Source organism: Diorhabda carinulata, chromosome 6 (genome assembly GCF_026250575.1).
Source record: "Diorhabda carinulata isolate Delta chromosome 6, icDioCari1.1, whole genome shotgun sequence".
In the NCBI taxonomy this organism is placed as follows: Eukaryota; Metazoa; Arthropoda; class Insecta; order Coleoptera; family Chrysomelidae; genus Diorhabda; species Diorhabda carinulata.
The window spans coordinates 18872951-18894240 of NC_079465.1; the positions used below are offsets into that span (position 1 = coordinate 18872951).

General features: G+C 31.8%; 2 protein-coding genes across 2 annotated transcripts; both read right to left on the reverse strand.

The window, feature by feature from the left end:
- Positions 1–3460: 3460 nt before the first annotated feature.
- On the reverse strand, positions 3461–4442 carry LOC130895759 (uncharacterized). Its single transcript, XM_057803302.1, has 2 exons — positions 4106–4442; positions 3461–3960 (listed from the first exon to the last, which is right to left on the reverse strand). Exons 1-2 carry the CDS (start codon positions 4440–4442, stop codon positions 3461–3463), a joined length of 837 nt encoding a protein of 278 aa, XP_057659285.1.
- Positions 4443–12498: 8056 nt separating this feature from the next.
- LOC130895490 (uncharacterized) lies at positions 12499–21282 on the reverse strand. Its single transcript, XM_057802813.1, has 5 exons — positions 21088–21282; positions 18164–18462; positions 15806–16013; positions 13754–13898; positions 12499–12711 (listed from the first exon to the last, which is right to left on the reverse strand). The coding sequence occupies exons 1-5, from the start codon at positions 21167–21169 to the stop codon at positions 12531–12533; spliced, it is 915 nt and encodes a 304-aa protein (XP_057658796.1). The 5' UTR covers positions 21170–21282; the 3' UTR covers positions 12499–12530.
- Between the last annotated feature and the right edge of the window lie 8 nt (positions 21283–21290).

Sequence of the window (21290 nt, forward strand, 5' to 3'; positions counted from 1 at the left end):
TTGCCAATTTCTTTTGACGATATTAGCTATGAATTCTGTTTTTTTAGAATTATCTCTAGTGGTCGAAACGGATTTTCTAGGAACTATTGTCATTCTATAGCGAATCGTCTTTCCATTTTGAAGGCTTCTTGTAGTCTATTTCTTAAAACACAGACGTCCAAACAAATATTTTTCCATCTTTCATCTGCTCTTGTCGTTGCTAGAAGAGATTTAAGACCCAAGAATCTGAAACAAAACAATGCTTATCCATTAATGGATGATCGCGACCACATTTTTCATGGCTTCTCTATGTCTAGCGGTATGGATCAATGTCTGAATATCTTGTATACCCGTCTACTGCCTCACGTTCCGTAACCATGACATCCTCTTCCGTCCCAATTCTCTCTTACCTTCAATCTTGCCCTCGACTATCAGCTGAATGAATTGATATTTATGGCCTCGCATTATATGGCCAAGATATGCAATCTTTCGTTTCTTCACGATGTTAAAGAGTTCACGGTCTTTATTGATACGCCTGTTTTTCACCTTAAGGGTCCAACCCTCCATCCCGTAAAGAAGCACTGACCAAACGTAGCACCGCACAAGTCTCAGTCTAAGATCAAGATCAAAGTCGGTACATGTAAATACATTTTTAAATTTTTTGGGTTTTATACGTCGAATATATTCAACAAAAACTAATATATTGGAGCTTGCAGCAAATTTTGTAAAATGTGACTCTTTATTATACTAAAAACCCAAGCTTTCGGGAATTCCTAGGATTTTTCATAACCAGGTAAGTCATGACAAAAGATTGATATTTGCTCTCCATTGCGGGTTAGAGATAGATCGCTAAATATTATACTTGTGTATCTTAGAATATCATTTTTATTAATTGAGATCACATGATGTTTTGGGAAAATATGTGCATTATTTAATGAATAGATCAACAAGTTTTTACTATTCAAGAATTTTTAACTGTAAACTTCTTTCTTGGATGGCGAGAATAAATTCAAAAAAACTTTTCAAAATGATCTTTATTTACATCTGTCTGACCAAAGTCTCTATCAGTGTTACCTACTCAACCTTTCAAAATTCCCTTTCTAGAGCGCGAAATTCGAATTAAAATATAAAAATGCTTACATAACTTAATATTAATAACAGCATGCATTATTAAAGTGAAATCTAATTCCTCAATCTTTTGCCATGGCTGACAAAATGATTATTTTAGGAAAAAATATAATTTTTGTTCATATTCTACAACTTATGAATTTATTTTTATGTTCAATTTTCTTCTTAGTTTTCAAATTTAGCTGCGAATACTGTTTTTTCCGAATTATCTCTTGTGGTGGAAACGGATTTTCTAGGATTTATTATCGTATCTACAGCGAATCGTCTTTCCATTTTCAAGGCTTTATGTAGTCTATTTCTCAAAATACAGTCACCCAAACAAATATTTTTCCATCTTACATCTGCTCTTGTCGTCGCTAGAAGAGATTTTGGATCTAACAATCTGAAACAAAACAAAAAAATTAGCAAATAATATAAAAACGTAAATAATATAAAACTTACCTCAAAGTAGTTATCCATAATTCCACTGCTAAACCAGGTAAATCAAAACAGGAAGCTGCGATCACTGGTATGATACAAAACATCTTGAAACTCACTCACTGAATCATAAAATTAAACTGATTAAGATGATAACGAACCGCCCTTATATAAACTAGTTTACGCGGTTGATCTAATTCATTTTACCGCGAATTACTTCAAGCGCGGAGGTTTACCGCACTTTTTATTTAATACGCGGTAATTAATTAGTAATGAATTAGATCTACCGCGTAAACTTGTGTATAAAAGAGCGTTTCGCTAGCATCTTATTCAGTTTAGTTTTGTTATTCAAAGAGTGAGTTTCAAGATGTTTCGTATCATACCAGTGATCGCAGCTTCCTGTTTTGATTTACCTAGTTTACCAGTGGAATTGTGGATAACTATTTTGAGGTAAGTTTTATTTCATTCACGTTTTCATATTATTCATATTTCATAATATTTTTTTTATTTCAGATTGTTAGATCCAAAATCTCTTCTAGCGACAACAAGAGCAGATGTAAGGTGGAGAAATATTTGTTTGGGTGATTGTATTTTGAGAAACAGACTACAAGAGGTCTTGAAAATGGAAAGACGAATCGCTTTAGACACGATAATAGATCCTAGAAAATCCGTTTCGACCACTGGAGATAATTCGGAGAAAACAATATTCACAGCTAATATCCTCAAAAAGAAAATGGTAAGTTCTTTCAATCTACGAAAATCTATCGATATTTTAAAAAGAAAACCTGAAAAGTTGAAAAATAAGAAGAAAATTGAGCACAAAAATAAATTTATAAGTTGTAGAATCTGAATAAAAATTGTTTCTAAAATATTAATATTTGTATATATATGTATTTCAATATTTTGAAGTTATCACATCTTAAATGATAATAATTTTATGCCTTTTCCAAGTTTACATTCCATAAGGTCATTTTATATGTTTTTCTATGAATTGATAATAAAATTGTTACAAAAATACAATTAACAATAAATATTAAAAAATATTTTGAAAACACGCTTTTAAAGCACATAATTATTTTTTTTTTCAAATAATGAATGAAAAATACTTCAACTGGAAATGTAGAACAAATTGCCCCACAATATTTTCACAAGTATTTTAATATTTTTCATTCATTATTGTTTTAAGCGTATTTTGAAAAAAAAATTCATTTCGATGTGATTTAAAAGCGTGTTTTAAAAATTTTTCATACTATATTCATTTTTCATTTCTTAGTTTCTTAATTGATACCACCCGTCTATAATACATACACGATACACCCTACCTACCTAGGTAGGGTGTACCGTAGCATATATAGATATTAGCTTTCTGCACAATATAGGTACATTATTTTAGTCAAGGTTTGGGTTAGGTTTAGTTAGGTTCTTCTCTACAATATCAATGAAAAAACTCATAGTTATTAAAAATTGCGAGTTTATTGGTTGTTACAAAACAAAAGAGTTACATATGGTGTTAAAACTAACTAAAGAGTGGCTTTGGATGTTAAAGCGTGGCACTGCATGTCCTCAGCATACTTTTCATAAGATGGTACGTAACCACTGAGTGCTAATCGCAAGCATGATGACATATGATCGTCAGTTAGTCGATTGCGATATTTTGACTTAATTATCTTCATTTCAGAAAATGCAGACTCGCACAAGTAAGTTGACCCAAACAATGCCGTCAGTTGAAGAGCGATTTGCCTTAGATTCGGATATTTATCTTCAGATATAAAACACCAGAAATTTGTATCAGATGCTGTAGCTTTGAGATGTATATCTGATATAATCTGCACCAACTCATTTTCAACAGAACATGAGTTCATATTAAACTGACTTGCTATTTCAGTAGCTAATTCTTCAATGTTTTTACATGAAAAAGGATAACTCATAAATGATGCTATATTTTCCAATTTCTGCAATCATAAAAACGCATTTCGAATTGTCCCAAAATATTTGATATTTCAGCCTCATACGTATCATAATTAAACTGAGGAATCCTTGCTTTCAAAGACGGAAAATGTTTCAGATCCTTTCTTTTCAGTTGATCTATCATAAGTTGCAATTTACTTTTGAATGCGTTTACTGCGCTAATCATCTCAATAATAGTTTTTCCTTTACCTTGAAGCTCCAAGTTAACGATGTTTAAGTGCATTGTGATGTCAGTCAAAAATGCCAAATCAGTCAGCCATTTTTCGTTTTTCAAAATCTGAGTGTCATCACCTCTTTCGTCTAGAAAAGCTGTTATTTCGGGCAATAATTCTTGAAACCACAAAATTTGTTGATGTATAATGCAATGGAATGAAAAAAATGAAGGGAATTCTTCATTAGCTCGACACAATGCCACAAAACCGTTTTTGTTTCCAGTCATTGCTGGTGCTCCATCGGTTGTAATGCACACTAATTTATGGTAGCTCGTAGTTTTTTACAAAATTAAAGAAAACTTTATATATATCTTCGCCACGGGTCTTCCCCTTCAGAGGAATGATTGTCAAAAATTCTTCCTTAGCCGACATGTCATTGAATACAATCCGAATAAAAATACACAGCTGGGCAGTGTCTGTCATATCGGTGGATTCGCCGAACTGTAAAGAAAAGTATGTACATTCCATGATATCATGTTTTAGTTTATCTGCGATGTCCTGACTCATGACTTCAATACGCCTTGTGACAGTCGGGCGAGATAACTGAAGTTCTCTAATAGCAGACATGATTTCTGTTTTATTTTTAAAATCTCCAAATAAAGTCTCACCCGCTTCAATAAATGCTTCCTTCACCACCGATCCATCTTCGAATGGTTTCTTGTGTTTCGCCAATATATGAGATATTTTAAATGACGCCATCGTAGCAGCTTTTGATTGTTTGGCTGTTCTTGTGAACATGGTTTGTTTTTTTTTCAAACAAGATATAAAATCACTTACTTTTCGTTTTCTTAATTCACTCTGTGGCGGAAAATCCTTTTGATAGTTTTTTTGAACCTTTTTATGATGCCTCTCTAAGTTACCACGCTTAGGTATTGCAACTGACGCACGACAAATAACACAAATGCTATCCTTCACCATACAAAAGAAAAATTCTTCCTCCCAATCCTTATTAAAATGATACGTTTTAGATTTCTTCACTGCACTTATTTTCCACTATTTAATAATAAACTTTGTATCGACGTAGTATCGCTATCAAGTTACAATTCAGAATGACTTCAATTCATGCAGGCGCAACATTTATATCGGCGTGAAAGAAAGTCTCGAATGTTCCCGTCAAACGCGCCGCCCGAAACTAGACAGTACAGTCTAGTCTAGAAACAACGCGGCTTTTCTTTGACAAGTGCCGCGCGTTCCTTTGATAAAGCCGCCTTTTGCCGCAAGCAGTGTTATTTTATTACGTAATACATTTTTGTAGTTTAGTTACCTACCTACTTATTAAAAATTTTTTTCTTTTCGAGATCTACTCAAAAAGCACTCGCGATCGACCGTTTGAGCACCCCTGATGTACAGTAAGACCTCGCTTAAAGCTGTTCCAATTTAGCGATCTTTTATTTCAATTCGGTATTTCCCTTAAAGACTAAAGTATGTGCAGTTCTAGGTTTCCAAATATGTACATAATAGGTTTGTTCCAACCTGTTAGTTTGGACGTTTTTGGAACGGTTGTTAATATATATACATTGAATATTTACCATAGTATCCACCTAGATACTTACATGAAGTGACAGGCATTTTTAAAACGTCAGTCCGAGGGCCATCAACCGAAAAAAATCTAAGACTTTTACTCCCGAAGAAGTCAGTAAATTGAAGAAGCGCCAAATCATACCTATCTGAGGACAAAGGTATTCTTATAATAACGTAATTTTCAGCTTAGAACTTTCCAATTCCTAGATCATTTACTGTATCAGGTGAAGTTTACGATATTTGCAAAAAATGCCCATCATTATTTTTAAATTATTAAAATGGCAAGTGTACTATTCAAAAAGTAGGCATTAACAAATTATCTTCTATAGAAAAGCACATTGCTATGTTTTTAAAATTAAAAAATCCGGAATTGTACACAGGACATTCGTTCCGAAGATCATCTGCAACCATTTGCGTTAGCGCAGGAAGTGACATTAAAGCAATAAATTAGTTAGTAGTAAATAAATAAACATAAATTTATTGTGTTTTAACAACGTTACTATTAATAAAAAATAATTTTCACAATCTGAAACAAAACAAAATAATTGTTTTTTACATAAAAAAATTGCTGATGGTTTTATACGTCGAATATATTCAACAAAAACTAATTTTGTAAACTATGACTCTTGATTAAACTAAGAATCCAAACTTTCGGGAAGTATTTTTCCCATCATCAGGGAAAGTTCAATTTGAGAATGAATTCCTAGGAGTTTTAATAACCAGGTAAGTCATGACAAAAAGATTGAGATTTGCTCTCCATTGCGGGTTAGAGATAGATCGCTAAATATTATACTTGTGTATCTTAGAATATCATTTTTATTAATTGAGATCACATGATGTTTTGGGAAAATATGTGCATTATTTAATGAATAGATCAACAAGTTTTTACTATTCAAGAATTTTTAACTGTAAACTTCTTTCTTGGATGGCGAGAATAAATTCAAAAAAACTTTTCAAAATGATCTTTATTTATATTGTGTTTACATCTGTTTGACCAAAGTCTCTATCAGTGTTACCTACCCAACCTTTCAAAATTCCCTTTCTAGAGCGCGAAATTCGAATTAAAATATAAAAATGCTTACATAACTTAATATTAATAACAGCATGCATTATTAATGTGAAATCTGATTTCTCAATCTTTTGCCATGACTGACAAAATGATTATTTTAGAAAAAAATATAATTTTTGTTCATATTCTACAACTTATGAATTTATTTTTATGTTCAATTTTCTTCTTATTTTTCAAATTTCCGGGTTTTTTTTTCAAAATATCGATACATTTCCCTAAATTAAAAGAACTCACCATTTTTTTCGTGACGACGTTAGCTGCGAATACTGTTTTTTCCGAATTATCTCTTGTGGTGGAAACGGATTTTCTAGGATCTATTAGCGATTCGTCTTTCCATTTTCAAGACCTCTTGTAGTCTGTTTCTCAAAATACAGTCACCCAAACAAATATTTTTTCATCTTACATCTGCTCTTGTCGTCGCTAGAAGAGATTTTGGATCTAACAATCTGAAACAAAACAAAAAAATTAGCAAATAATATAAAAACGTAAATAATATAAAACTTACCTCAAAGTAGTTATCCACAATTCCACTGGTAAACCAGGTAAATCAAAACAGGAAACTGCTATCCCTGCTATGTATATCGAAAAATAGATCTTTTATATAAATATATTCGGTGTTTCAGTCCGATTATATCAAATGAAGCAATGAACTAGTTTCGCGGACTGAACATGGTTGGCAATTTCTAATTTCTATACTTTTCTGTTTATATACTGGAGGAAAAGCGCTAGAGAAAATCTTCATAGGGCAAGCTGACTGCTACGTATTTGTGATGTAAAAACTAAGAAAAAATCAATCTTTTTTGTTAAAACAAATTTCTTCTTTGATTTTATTCTTATTTAGATATTCATGATGTAGGTGATCTATTGATTAATATAAATAGGCAAATAGCCGGTGTCAATATCATATTTTGAAGAAATGTAAACGTCAAAATTTTTATCTGTTTTAAAAAAAAAAACTTGTTCTTGTTTAGAAGAGACCTAAAATCACGAACATTTAGAAGCATAAGCATATCAAACGTCTAAGAAATAAGAAATTAAAGAAATTTATTTTGCATTATTACCTACATGTTATTATTATCATTATTTATAAATCTTTGGTTTAAAAACAAATACATTAGAGATGAAGTGTATTAATTTGTATATTGTTATTATTCTGAATATAATTTCATCATGAATTGATTTTCCTGAGAAATTATGATTAAATAACTAGGAAATATTCAAATTCTTTACCATATAGGAATAAATTAAGAAAAAATCAGATTGTCATCTTTGTTCATATTCTACAATTCACAAATCTCTTTTTATGTTCAATTTTTCTCTTATTTTTCTGCTTCTCAGGTTTTTTTTTTCAAAATATCAATACATTTTCCTAAATTGAAAGAGCTTAGTAACCAGTATTCAATTGCCGAATACTTATAATTAAGATCAGAGTTTGATTATTTTAGAAAAGAAAAAATGATTTTTATTCATATTCTACAACTTACAAATTTAATTTTGTGTTCAATTTTCTTCTTGTTTTTCAACTTTTCTGGTTTTCTTTTCAAAATATCAATAGATTTTCCTAGACTTAAAGAACTTACCATTTTTTTCTTTATTACATTAGCTGCGAATACTGTTTTATCCGAAATATCTCTCGTGGTCGTAACGGATTTTCTAGGATCTATTATCGTATCTATAGCAATTCGTTTTTCGATTTTCAAGGCTTTATGTAGTCTATTTCTCAAAATACAATCACCCAAACAAATATTTTCCCATCTTACATCTGCTCTTGTCGTCGCTAGAAGAGATTTTGGATCTAACAATCTGAAACAAAACAAAAAATTAGCAAATGATATAAAAACGTAAATAAAATAAAACTTACCTTAAAATAGTTATCCACAATTCCACTGGTAAACCAGATAAATCAAAACAGGAAGCTGCGATCACTGGTATGATACAAAACATCTTGAAACTCACTCACTGAATTACAAAATTAAACTGATTAAAATACTAGTGAAACGCTCTTTTATACACAAGTTTACGCGGTAGATCTAATTCATTTTACCGCGAATTACTTCAAGCGCGGAGGTTTACCGCACTTTTTATTTAATACGCGGTAATTAATTAGTACTGAATTAGATTTTATTTACGTTTTTATATTATTTGCTAATTTTTTTGTTTTGTTTCAGATTGTTATATCCGAAATCTCTTCTAGCGACGACAAGAGCAGATGTAAGATGGAGAAATATTTGTTTGGGTGTTTGTATTTTGGGAAACAGACTATAAGAGGTCTTGAAAAAGGAAATTTAAACACGATAATAGATCCTAGAAAATCCGTTTCGACCACTGGAGATAATTCGGAAAAAACAGTATTCACAGCTAATATTGTCAAAAAGAAAATGGTAAGTTCTTTTAGCCTACGAAAATCTATTGATATTTTGACTATATATCGGTTTTTTGAAAATATAATAATAAACACTAACAATAAGTTGACTTATATTTTATATTCTACAACTTATAAATTTATTTTTATGTTCTTCTAATTTTTCAACTTCTCATGATTTATTTTCAAAATATCAATAGATTTTCCTAGATTAAAAGAACCCTCCAACTTCGCGCTCAAAGAAATTCGCGGTAAAATGAATTAGATCTACCGCGTAAACTTGTGTATAAAAGAGCGTTTCACTAGTATTTTAATCAGTTTAATTTTGTAATTCAGTGAGTGAGTTTCAAGATGTTTTGTATCATACCAGTGATCGCAGCTTCCTGTTTTGATTTATCTGGTTTACCAGTGGAATTGTGGATAACTATTTTAAGGTAAGTTTTATTTTATTTACGTTTTTATATCATTTGCTAATTTTTTGTTTTGTTTCAGATTGTTAGATCCAAAATCTCTTCTAGCGACGACAAGAGCAGATGTAAGATGGGAAAATATTTGTTTGGGTGATTGTATTTTGAGAAACAGACTACAAGAAGCCTTGAAAATGGAAAGACGATTCGCTATAGAGACGATAATAGATCCTAGAAAATCCGTATCGACCACTAGAGATATTTCGGTAAAAACCGTATTCGCAGCTAATGTAATAAAGAAAAAAATTGTAAGTTCTTTTAGTCTAGGAAAATCTATTGATATTTTGAAAAGAAAACCAGAAAAGTTGAAAAATAAGAAGAAAATTGAACACAAAAATAAATTTGTAAGTTGTAGAATATGAATAAAAATCATTTTTTTTTTAAATAATCAAACACTGATCTTAATTATGAGTATTCGACAATTGAATACTGGTTACTACTAAGTATCTTCTTTTTCAAGTTTCCATGTCATAAATTGTCACAAAAAAGAAAATCTTCGGGAAAAATTGGATGAAAATAAATAACATTTTTGTTTATAACAAACTAAAGAATAATTTTTGACAAGATCTACTGTTATAATGAAATAAGAAAGTTCTTTTTAACAGTAATTACTTAGCTTTAGAGATCTTTATATGTAAGTCTCTACTAGTTTGCTTAGTAATTATAGAAAGTTTTTATAAACGCTAAAAAGGCAAAAATGTGGGAATCAGTTCAATGATTCATTAACAAATGGCATGAAAGATGATCAAAATCTAGAAGAAGATTTGAACCAATTTTAAAAGGAAAGAGAGAAAGAAAGAAAAAGAAAAACAATAATGGATGTCGAGAAATCAGCCAAAAGAAATTATTTGATTAAAATAGCACCAATGCTACAAAAAAGAACATCCAACATATATATCGATGTTTTGAAGAAAAAACCACTAAAATTTAAAAATGAGAGGGAAAATCACACTAAAAAGGGTAATGAAAATATATTAGCTATAGAATATGACATATAGACCAGTTGGTCAATATCATCGGAATTCTAAAAATCTTACAATCAATGAAATTATTTTACAATTTACTTTGGCATGCTTCTATTGCATACATAATTGTGAAGGAAACTAGTTCTTCAATTTATTAGTTTCAGAGGCATTGTTTATATCAGCAGACAACATCGTGACGTTTCCATATTTAATAGGGGTCGCATAAGAATTAGACTAAAAAGCGCGCGAGAATAGTTGCCAAGAAGACGTGAGCATTGATGATTTATGATGTTCTGCGAAGACGTAAAGACGCACGTTTACCAGAAAAGACGTATTTGTTTTTAAAGTTGCAAAAGACGTAAAGACGACGGATCCCTAAAATCCAAAACTTGTGTAAATATACTATTATTTTGTTAACTAACAACCAAGATTTCGGGAAGTGTTCCATTTGAGGATGAATTCCTAGGTATTTCCTTAACGAAGTAAATCATAGCAGAAGATCTCTGATGATGGGAAGAACACTTCCCGAAAGCTTGAATTTTTAGTCATAAGGAGTCATAGTTTCCAAAAAATGCTGCAATATTTCTTCAATTTATTAATTTCAGATTATTTCATGTTTTTTTTTTCACTTAGTTATCGTTTTTTGTTTTCTCCCATCTCATTTCTTCTTAAGGCATCGTTTTTGCAAGCCGGCAGCATCGTGACGATTCCAGACTTAAGAGGGATCGCATAAGAATTAGACGAAAAAGTGCGCGATATTTTGAGAGTCAGTTACTCAGAAGACGTGAGAAGTAATGATTTACTACGTATTTCTTTTTAAAGACGTAAAGACGATGGATCGCTTGAAGCCAAAACTTGAGTAGAAAAACCATTATTTTATTTTGTTACATTCAAATCTTCATAGTACTTTTTTTTTAAAAAAAAACTTACATTGTTAACGTTTATTTTTGCGTGTGTTATAAAATTTTAATCTAACCCGCCGAATTGTTTTATTCCAAAATACCCTAGACAACACGACCTAAATAGAACCCTATAATTGTCATATTCCTACAACAGAATCTCTCTTTTCAAAAGTTCAACCCCACACGTACATATTAATTTGTATAATAAACAAATGATTCTAATAAAGAACATTGCTGTGCTTGTACAATATTTGTTTTTCATCATGAAGCAATGATAAATTAACAAACGAAATAACAAAAGTGGCTTCACTTAAGCGTCTGTCACTTTTTTCTGGCTAATCTAAATGTCATGAAATTTGACACATAGTCTTTTGAAAGTTGTTACTTCATAAACGTCATATAGATTTGTCAATGGCAGTGCCATCTGTGTGTCATTCACACGACTTATTGAGTCATATAGTTAGTCCAATTCAATTCTTTTTAATATTCGTTTTTGTTTTCTCGCTGTTGTCAAGTGGAATCACTGTTGAATCCTTTGTATGGTTCTAAAGTCTATTTGAATAGCGTTTAGTAAAGGAACTTTTTCTTCGTCAGAATTCACTGGAAATCTTGTTGAGTATATGTGATATTTGACTGCTTTCTCCCAAAATTGGACCCCATAGGGTCTATAATAGCTTGAAGCCGACTTTATAAACCAGAAGTTTATTTTGTAATATCAATTTATATTGACGTCCCGCTGAAGATTGAATATTGGCGCTCTAAATAATTCGCAGTATGAGTTTGATTTATCGCGTAAACTTACGTATATTAGGGCGTTTCGTTAGCATCTTAATCAGTTTAATTTTATGATTCAGTGAGTGAGTTTCAAGATGTTTTGTATCATTCCAGTGATAGCAGTTTCCTGTTTTGATTTACCTGGTCTGTCAGTGGATTTGTGGATAACTATTTTGAGGTAAGTTTTATTTTATTTACGTTTTTTAATTAATACTATAATTTTTTGTTTTGTTTCAAATTGTTAGATCCATGATCTTCTGGCGACAAGAGCAGAGATAATATTGAAAAACATATGTTTGTTGTATGTCTGCTTGTTCTTTTTTATTCTGCATTACTGTTTTCTTCTCCTCTTAATATGCTAAAGGAGACTTTTTTCGCTGTTTAATTACTTTTTCCACTATTATGTTAATTTCCAATAATTTTTCTATAACTTTTATTAGTTCTTCGGAGTTTTCTGTGTCTTTTTGTATCTCTTTATTTTTTTTCATTTTCTAGCTACTTCAATATATTATCCAAATTTCTCATAGTTTTCTTCAGTTTCTCATTTTCTTCCTCTAATTTCCTATTTTTCACTCACCTAAATTCTTTTTGTATCTCCAATGATTTTTCAATTTCTGCAACAGGTCTTATATTTTGACTCATTTTTTCCATTATTTCAGTATAAAACTCAATTTGACAAAAGTATTCTTCGAAGGGAACCTCAATACTATGAAATTATGAAATAACAAAATTCATAAGTATGTTTATATTTATTCTATAGTGAAAATTACAATTTATTTATCAATTTAACAATGTCATTCAACTGTGTTATGCCACTTATATAATATTTAGGCTTGTATTCTTCTGGATATTCCCAGTTGTTCACATCGACAATAGATGTAGCTCCACTCAATACAAGAAGTTTTTGATATCCTCCGACTGTCGCGAACCCCATATCTTCGTTAATTCTTAAACAAGAAACATGTTATAGTTTCCAATTCATTAATTCAATCCAAACACAAAAAAACTGAAAATACTCCTATGGAATGAAACTGGGATTGCCTTTAAAATAATAAACTTCATCGAAGATTGGATACGAATCAATGTAGTATATGTTAAACAAGAAGAAAATGATATTTGGGATTATAAACGATGTAGAACTCGCTAAAGTACAATGTAACTTGACGCAAGGACTCTTTCTTTCATTAAGTCATAGAAGTTCATGTTTTAGACCCCATTAATGAGAATATAAGCACCATAGATCTGGATATCTGAGAGGCCAAATAAATAAACTTTCACGACTTATCCACCTATCAGAGTATGTTTGATCTGAACAATGCCGAATGTATATAGAATATGGATCTTTTGTATCCAACGAGGATTCGTTTCAAACCAGTGTTGCATATTATTGAAATTTACTTTGATTACATTACTATGAAACGTCAGCCGTCACCCGTCACCCGTCAGCGACTGTTTTTGTGTATAGAAAATGGTATATGTCCTTTTGGGCGTCACTAAATAGGTAGTTTGTTATTGTTGGTAATTGTAAGATTTGTTACGTGATTTATATGATTTATTTCCAATGTTAGGTTTATATGTAGATAATGCCAAGTTGCGGATTAAATTTATTAGAATTTGTATATTCGGTATTGGTGGATAAAACCTCTTTTAAAGAACATTAAGTTTATAAAAATCGATTAAGCAGAGCCAGACTTGAAGTTACTTTTTCGTTATCCTGGATTTGGCCACTCACGATACTGCAGCGTCCAACGAAATTGAAAGCAAAAGTGTTCGCAAAAATTAAGGAAACTAATCGCAGAGGACGAATTATCCTCCACCACAAATAACGTTTTTGTTCAGTCAAAACATCGAAGTGATGATTCAAAATTAGTTGCGAGGTCACCTGAAGAAGGTGTAGAAAAAGAGAAGTTGTCTATATCAAAAATTGAGTAGCAACCTTCGTTCAGTTATGAATTTATGAATATATTTTTGATTGTCGGATCAACTTACCCATCACCTATGAATAGTACTCGAGTCGGATTCGTTATATTCAGTCTCTCACTCACAAAGTTGTTGAAAGCATCTGAAGGTTTTGCTAGTTGTACTGCTTGTCTTCCACTGACATATTGTAAAGCAGCGTGATAAAAGTAGTTACCTATAAAGATAGCTTTTAATATAAAAAAAATATTTACGTCGCGTTTCGAAATTAGGTACCGAAATTTTCCCTGTTTTTTATACACAACATTTATTATGATTACGTAAGCTGGTTTCATTGACTGTTATCGTTGGTTGTCAAGACTATTTAGAGCACAAGCTATGCGTGTTTATGTTCTCTTAAATACTAATCCTATTGTATATAGAAGTTATAATTAATTATATTTATGGTCGTCACGTCACATCAATAAAAAATTAGAGGTAAGTGATTTGATAAGATAATGGAACTTCAAGTGTCTAAGGGACGTATGGAACCGCTTAATTAAAACGTTGAGGACAGTCAGTTTAAAATAAATTTTACAATACAAAACGAATACAATTGTAAGTAGGTACATTTATGATTCTTCAAAGTCGCATAAGAGAGAAATTAAACAATCCGAGACAATACGTTAGTGGAGCATAAAATAAAAGACATATTGTATAATTTAATTTATGGTTAACAGATCTTAAATGGTTCTCATCAGGAGTGGCGGGATAATTTGAGTAAAATGCAATTACTATGTTCGATTGGAATCGTAAAGTCGATCAATATTGAGGATTTTTATTTCATTAAAACAACAAATGAATTAAATTAAAAGTGAGTTTAATAAGTTATTGTTGGTATTTCTAAAAGCTGCTTGACATAATGCAATACAACGTGCAAGAAATTGGATGAAAATCTCTGTAAACAGTAAAAGTAAACAAATTCCTAACCTCAAATTTTACTTAATATTTTATACATAGTTTAACAATGAAAATAACGAAGCTAAGTTTTAGTCTACTGATCTGTTAAGCCTAAAGTAACTAGATCGCATCTTGCTCATGCTTTTGATCAAGAAATATTGCGTCTTGCATTGCATTGCATTGCACGTTTTATTGTACCATGTCAAGCGGCCTTAAAACGGCTTGCAATTTCTTGCACGTTATATTGCATCATGTCAATCGGCCTTGAAATTGCTTGCAATGTCTTGCACGTTGTATTGCATCATGTCAAACGGCCTTAAGGCTGAACACTTCACTTGATTTTTTAACGAAATAAATACTTGATTCTCTATTAGATAATAACTCATAAACATTGAAAGAAAGCTAAAATGATTATTATTTTATTATTTTTTAATATCTTTTCTCTTTAAGATAGCTTGATATGATGCAATATAACGTGGAAGAAATTGCAAGCAATTTCAAGCCCGCTTGACATGATGCAATACAACGTGCAATGCAATGCAAGTCGCAATATTTCTTGATCAAAGCATGCGAAGATGAAGTTCTTCTGATTGTTTCATTCAAGATCTCGCACTTGCAACATTATCGATTTGATGCTACGTTTATTTTATGCAAGCAAGTCTAGTTACTTTTAGCGTAAAAACCAACCTGTTCATCAAGCTGCAAAAGCGAGACAGCGGTAGATATCATTATTGCCAATTATTCACTGACCATTTTTTTCTTGACCATTTCACTTAGCTTTGTTATTTTCATTTCAAACCTGTCACAAAATATTAATTAAAATTTGACGTTAGGAATTTGTTTAATTTACTTATTACTAATGTCAAACGAAGTACAATAGAAAATCTATGAAATAATTTGACTTTTCAAAAAATTGCGTGCAATTTCTTACGAGTTGTTTTGCACCATGTCAACCCAACAGTTTTTTGGACAAATTGACAATGCGGAGGTAGATTAGTTTAGGTTAGGTGAACATTTACCTTCAGCCTCTGAAGACGATAACTTGGATATGGAAACGTGCGTCAGACAGTGTAATTGTGAGTGTTGATTTAGTGAAAACAGTGTTTTCAGTATGAATATCGCTAACGGTTCCAGAAATTCCAGCTTAGTCTGAATGAATTACTTTGAAACAACAAATATATTTACCAATTAATGGTCCGTCCGGTCCCACGGGGAGCTTTTTGTCACCAGCGGCGATTAAGAATAAACAATCTTTTCTTTTTAAATACGTCAGCGCTTTCTGTAGTTTGATGAATGTGAGATTTACATCGAAATCATAAATAACGGCTCCAATTTTTTCGTCGTCTTGGATGTTTTGTATAATATAAGCGGCCGATTCTTCAATTTCTTGAGGCTAAACGAATGATTAATTAATTAAAACACATATTATTTAAAAACTATTTGACCCGACATGCTTCGTACTGCCTTAATCGATATATAAAAGACCTAAACTTTTGAACTAAATGAACTTAAAATAAACAAATAGAATAATTTTTTTATTGAAACAAATTAAAAAATTCTCGAATACTTCGATTAATCACATATGATGTTTGATTACGCAAACTTCCAACTACTGGCCTTGCGATTTATTTATGGTCATTGCAAAGGCCAAACGTACCGGAAATTCTAAACGTTTAATGGTAACTTAGCTGGAATTATAGGTATACGCAGGATCAAGACATGCTTTCCTTTCTATTTTTCCTTTATGATTGTTGCCTTGATGACGTTATTCATCACCTTTTTCACAGCCAGACTTGTTCCAAGAATTGAGGCATATGAAAACCGACATTACATATGAGATACCTTCAGTAGATTGGTTTCAAAATATTAGACTTGAAATACCTGAACAATGTAGTAGTTGACACGGAATATGAAATGAACAAGTTCTAGCATCAGTGAGGAAGACGACTTATCAATATTTTCAGAATACAGTACAACTTGAGCTGCAGCATGAACTTTATTTGTTCACGCAAAATCCAAAGAGGTTGTCATCGACGAAGACATAAAGAAACTTCACAGAAAAATATCGGAGAGCAGGAATCCTGAAAATATGTTCTGTTCTGTTCAAAATATTTACTAGAGCTTTTTTGTGCTTGTAACGCGCATGTACTGGTTCAATGTGGACTAGTTATCGTGTAGAATAATGGAATGATTAAACATTTAATTTTACTTTACACAACAACAATAATATTAGGCTTTAAGTTGGAGGTTTGATTTGGTTGATTTACAATTTTGTCAGGTTTAATTCGAAAATACCGGTGAACAACGGAATGAGTTTTATTTGTTGATCAAAGAACTGCTCATGAACTGAACTATGGCCATCTAAACCTTCCACTTCAGACATTACGCACGTAAAGGGCTGATTGGCTGGTGACTTTTCGATGCCATAGAAAAGGAAACAAATCTCAACAAGTACAAAATAACAGCAAAAAAAGCTTTGATGTATTCTCTACTAGACTAATACAGCTGAAACTGAATAGTTTTCAAGATTTTTTAGTCAGCTTGCTGATAGGTTTTCATTCAAGTATCTCAAACATGAGTGAGTACTTTTTAAAGTTACAAAGTGATAACTCAGTAATAGCTGAAAGGAACAAGGACAAACTTATTGCTTTAGGTGGAGATAACTCATTTTTATTCGATGAGAAGATCTTTAGTCATAATCCCGGTAATTTTCCCCCAGTTTCCAATACACTTTTTTTGCACTTCTTTAAGTAATATAGTTCTACTTCTAGTATAAAACAATCAATAATTTAGAAATGGAAAATAATGTTTACACCCCGTATAAAATTGGGTAAACATCTAACAAACCGTCAGTCCACGTGGACTCATCATCTCCACTGTTTACCAATGAAACTATCTAATTACTTTAAATAAGACAATGGAAAAGGAAAATATTCAGAAATCTGATAATAAAAGGGGTTGCAGTGGATCATTCACAGAATCGAAAAACATGTAGATAAAAACTGAAATCAGTTGACAAAGCTACTCAATATTGTATATGTAGGACAAAACAACAAAAGGTAGCAGATTGTCCAGAATACAATTATACAAGTTTAGAAACATTACGTCAAGTTTTGTAAGCATGTGGTTAATTATAGCTCCTTAACAAGCCATTTTGCACTAAAACTGCAAATAATAAGGCCTAAATAAACCAACAAACAGTAACTTACTGTTCACCCCACACGGCCATTTTTAAATGATCAACAGGTGATTTGGATGATTTGTTAGATTACTCATTTACTGTGCCTTTTTTGCATCCAAACGTGTTGGGACTACAGCTCGTATATGCGAGATGGAACATAATATGATAAATTAATGACCAACCGCAGGGTAGCCTCTGATGTTACATCATACGACATTTGAAAAGTGCGCGCTGACTGATCAATTAGAGGAAGTGGGCGTGGCGATGGAAAATCGCGTTCTACAGTGCAGAGTTCCCAGCGGCCAGTGTTGGTGTAGAACGACAATAAAGATCGAATTTGATTGAATAAATACTCAACTTACAGGATCTTCAGCTACATCGAAACCTTCCTTTCGTAACTCTTGTTTATAAGCTTTAGAAGCAATGGCAAATATTTTTTTTTCGAATTTTATTTTCCTCAAGTAATCAACCATGCCCATAAATGGATTGATAATTTCATTTATATCGACTGTGAATTTATTTTTATTCAATCTTCTGTATGTTTCTTGTAGAGGAGCAGCTGCGTAATTTGTAATAAAATTTATTTTTTTGCCCAGTTTTCTGAAATTGTCGAAACATTCTGTTGCTCCTGGAAATGGTACCCATAATGTCCATAAGACTCCTGAAAATGATATTTTTCTTATGAGGATAATAACGATGGTGAATAGACATGAGAAGTTTTATGAATTTTGAAGTCGTTAAATTTTGCAACCTATAACCTGTGAGGTTAGAACTTAGATTATATAACATGTAGTTTAATATCAGTTTTGCCATACTTCATATTTTGTTCACTTTCAATTGTTTGCAGATATTCAGATCCCTTTCCATCTCCATATATTTGGTTTGTTGATGGTGGGTCACCTTGCTTTAAATCTCTTTTTGTTTGAAAATTTCCCGACAGGCCACCTTCTTGGTGTTTACCTAATGTAGTATTTTCTTAGGTATTCCTAGAGCGGCACACCGCTGAAATAAATGTTTTTACTTTAAAGAGGAGCTTCAGGTCCACTACTTTCTCATAGTTATTGTTCTGGATTAGATTCAGAATGAAAATTTGATCACTAGTTGACTTGGTATTTGCCCATTTGTTCATCCAAGTATTTGCCTAAGCTATTTCTCATGATTCTTGCTAGGACTTTGTATACCCCATACGACAAAGTTATACCTTTATAATTCATGCAGTCGGTCACATAATCTTTCTTATGTATTGGGTAAGTAATTTACCAAAAACTTGGTATCTGCCTTTCCACCCATATGTTTTCAATCCTTCAAGGACTCACCAACAAACTTGATAATTTCTATTGGAATCTCATTCTTACCAGAACTTGTGCAATTCTTCATGTTATTTATTAGTTTCTCTACGCAGAATGAATCATTCAGCGTCTCTTTTTCTCCAAATTCGTCCTCTTCGTTCCTCTGTTCCATCATTCAGCAGTTCATTCTACCTAATTTTCCCTCCAACTGTCCAGTTTTTTCACCCATCTTTGTTTCTTTAATATTTCTTCTTTTTGCCTCTTGTTAAATATCTGTAATGTTTTTCAATTTTTTTTTAGTTTATCCTCCAGATCACTTAGTTTTCAATATCTGAACATTTTCTATGCTTTTCTGTACGTATTCCTGTTTAAATTCGTCCTTGGGTTCTCCCATGCTTGTTTGCGGTCTTCATCAAACCATTATTTTTTGTCTTCTTTCCCGATATTCCTAGATGTTGCTTTGTCACAACCTTAATTGTTTTCTCAATCTCTGTCCACTTCCTGTCCATATCCTTCCACGATTGTTTTCTGTTATAATACAACTTTTCATGACGATTTATTTTCATATTAGGTTTCTTTCCATAGAAAATCAGTTCAAAATAACATGCAAAAATTTGAAGTATTCCCCTATAATCAACCTCGAAAAGTGTTTCACTCACTGTAACTGTCAATGTCAAAATTAACCTTAATAAGTCTTGCTTTTACTGAAACTATCAAAATTGATTAGTTGCGATGAATGTTAATATCATTAAACTTAAAATTGTTTTTACTTGCGGTAACTTTCAATGTCAAAATTAATATATTTCATTCGTTTTTCGTGAAGGTTTGTCTCTCGATTTTAGGTATCTTTTCATAGAAAATAACAGGTAAAAGTTTGACGTTTTGCCCTATTTCGGTCTATATCAAAATAATTTAATATACAGGGTATTTCAAAAAAAACGTGATCCCGTCTGTAGGATAGATAGAAAACTGAAAAATTTTTGGGGTTTGCTCAGTAAGAAAAATTTCAGTTTTCATTGAGCAAACCCCAAATACAGGGTTATTCTAAATGATGGACCCATTTTTAAAAATTCGTATTTATCAGACTACTAATGGTATATGAATAATTGCTATACCAATGAAAAGAGAAAGTTTTAAAGTTTTTTTTATGTATTACAATTGTTCAATGTAACCTCCAGCTGCTGTTACTAATTGCACGGCAGCTGTGATACGGTTCCGCAGATCGTTCAGAGTTGTTGGTAGAGGCGGAAAACAGCTTGCTTAACATAACCCCATAAAAAATAGTCACATGGGGTCAGATCAGGAGATCTCGGTGTCATCCTCCATCATTTCCAGCTCATTACCGCAAAATTCGAGACGATTCTCTTTGTCATTAGGGTTGAGACTTACTTAAGCTTCGAACAAAACTGTCTTCTATCCGTCTGACATCATCTTTTGACACATGTGGTCGGCTTGTGCTTTTTCCTTTACACATACTTCTAGTCTACTTAAATTCAGTAGAAATGCATGCTGCACTACAATTTGCGTCTGACTTCTTGCGAACTCAATAACACAGAACACCTTGTGCTCCACAGTCGCCATCTCATTGACAACTGGCAGTTACAGAAAATGGAGGCCTATTGCCGCGAAACTCTAACGGCCGCTTCTGGAACCATCACCTCCTGCCTACACTTGTAATACATTAAAAAAAAACTTTGAAACTTCCCCTTTTCATTGGTATAAAAACTGTTCATGTAACTTTTGTACTTTGATAAATACGAATTTTTAAAAATGGGTCCATCAGTTACTATAACCCTGTATTTTTCAGTTTTCTGTCTGTCCTATAGACTGGATCAACTTTTTTTGAAACACCTTGTGCATGAATATCAATTCTCTGGAAAGTAATTTTTTATAAATATTATCAACATATAAATAACCTTCAAATCCATCCTTGAGAATTTTATCAACATTTTTTGTTTTAAATTGGGTATGTGCATGAAAATTTACAATTTACTCACCATCTATATCAGTTAATACGTGATCAAAACTGTTTATGAATTCTAGTTGTTCCTCTTTAGACACTTCAGCGAGATTTTTCATTGTTGCGTTTATGTTAAAACAATTTTTTGTTAAATTTTTTTATATATATATCACATTCTTGGTAATTTTGAATGAATTTGCAGGTCAGGCTCGTAACTTGAGAAAAAATAATTAAAATATT

Coding starts and splice junctions, on each gene's coding strand:
- LOC130895490 (XM_057802813.1), bottom strand. CDS start 21,169: ATGAAAAATCTCGCTGAAGTGTCTAAAGAGGAACAACTAGAATTCATA. Junction 16,014..18,163: donor TCGATGTAGCTGAAGATCCT/GTAAGTTGAGTA, acceptor TCATTCGTTTAG/CCTCAAGAAATTGAAGAATC. Junction 13,899..15,805: donor ACCGGACGGACCATTAATTG/GTAAATATATTT, acceptor CTATCTTTATAG/GTAACTACTTTTATCACGCT.
- LOC130895759 (XM_057803302.1), bottom strand. CDS start 4,442: ATGTTCACAAGAACAGCCAAACAATCAAAAGCTGCTACGATGGCGTCA. Junction 3,961..4,105: donor GACAGACACTGCCCAGCTGT/GTATTTTTATTC, acceptor ACCATAAATTAG/TGTGCATTACAACCGATGGA.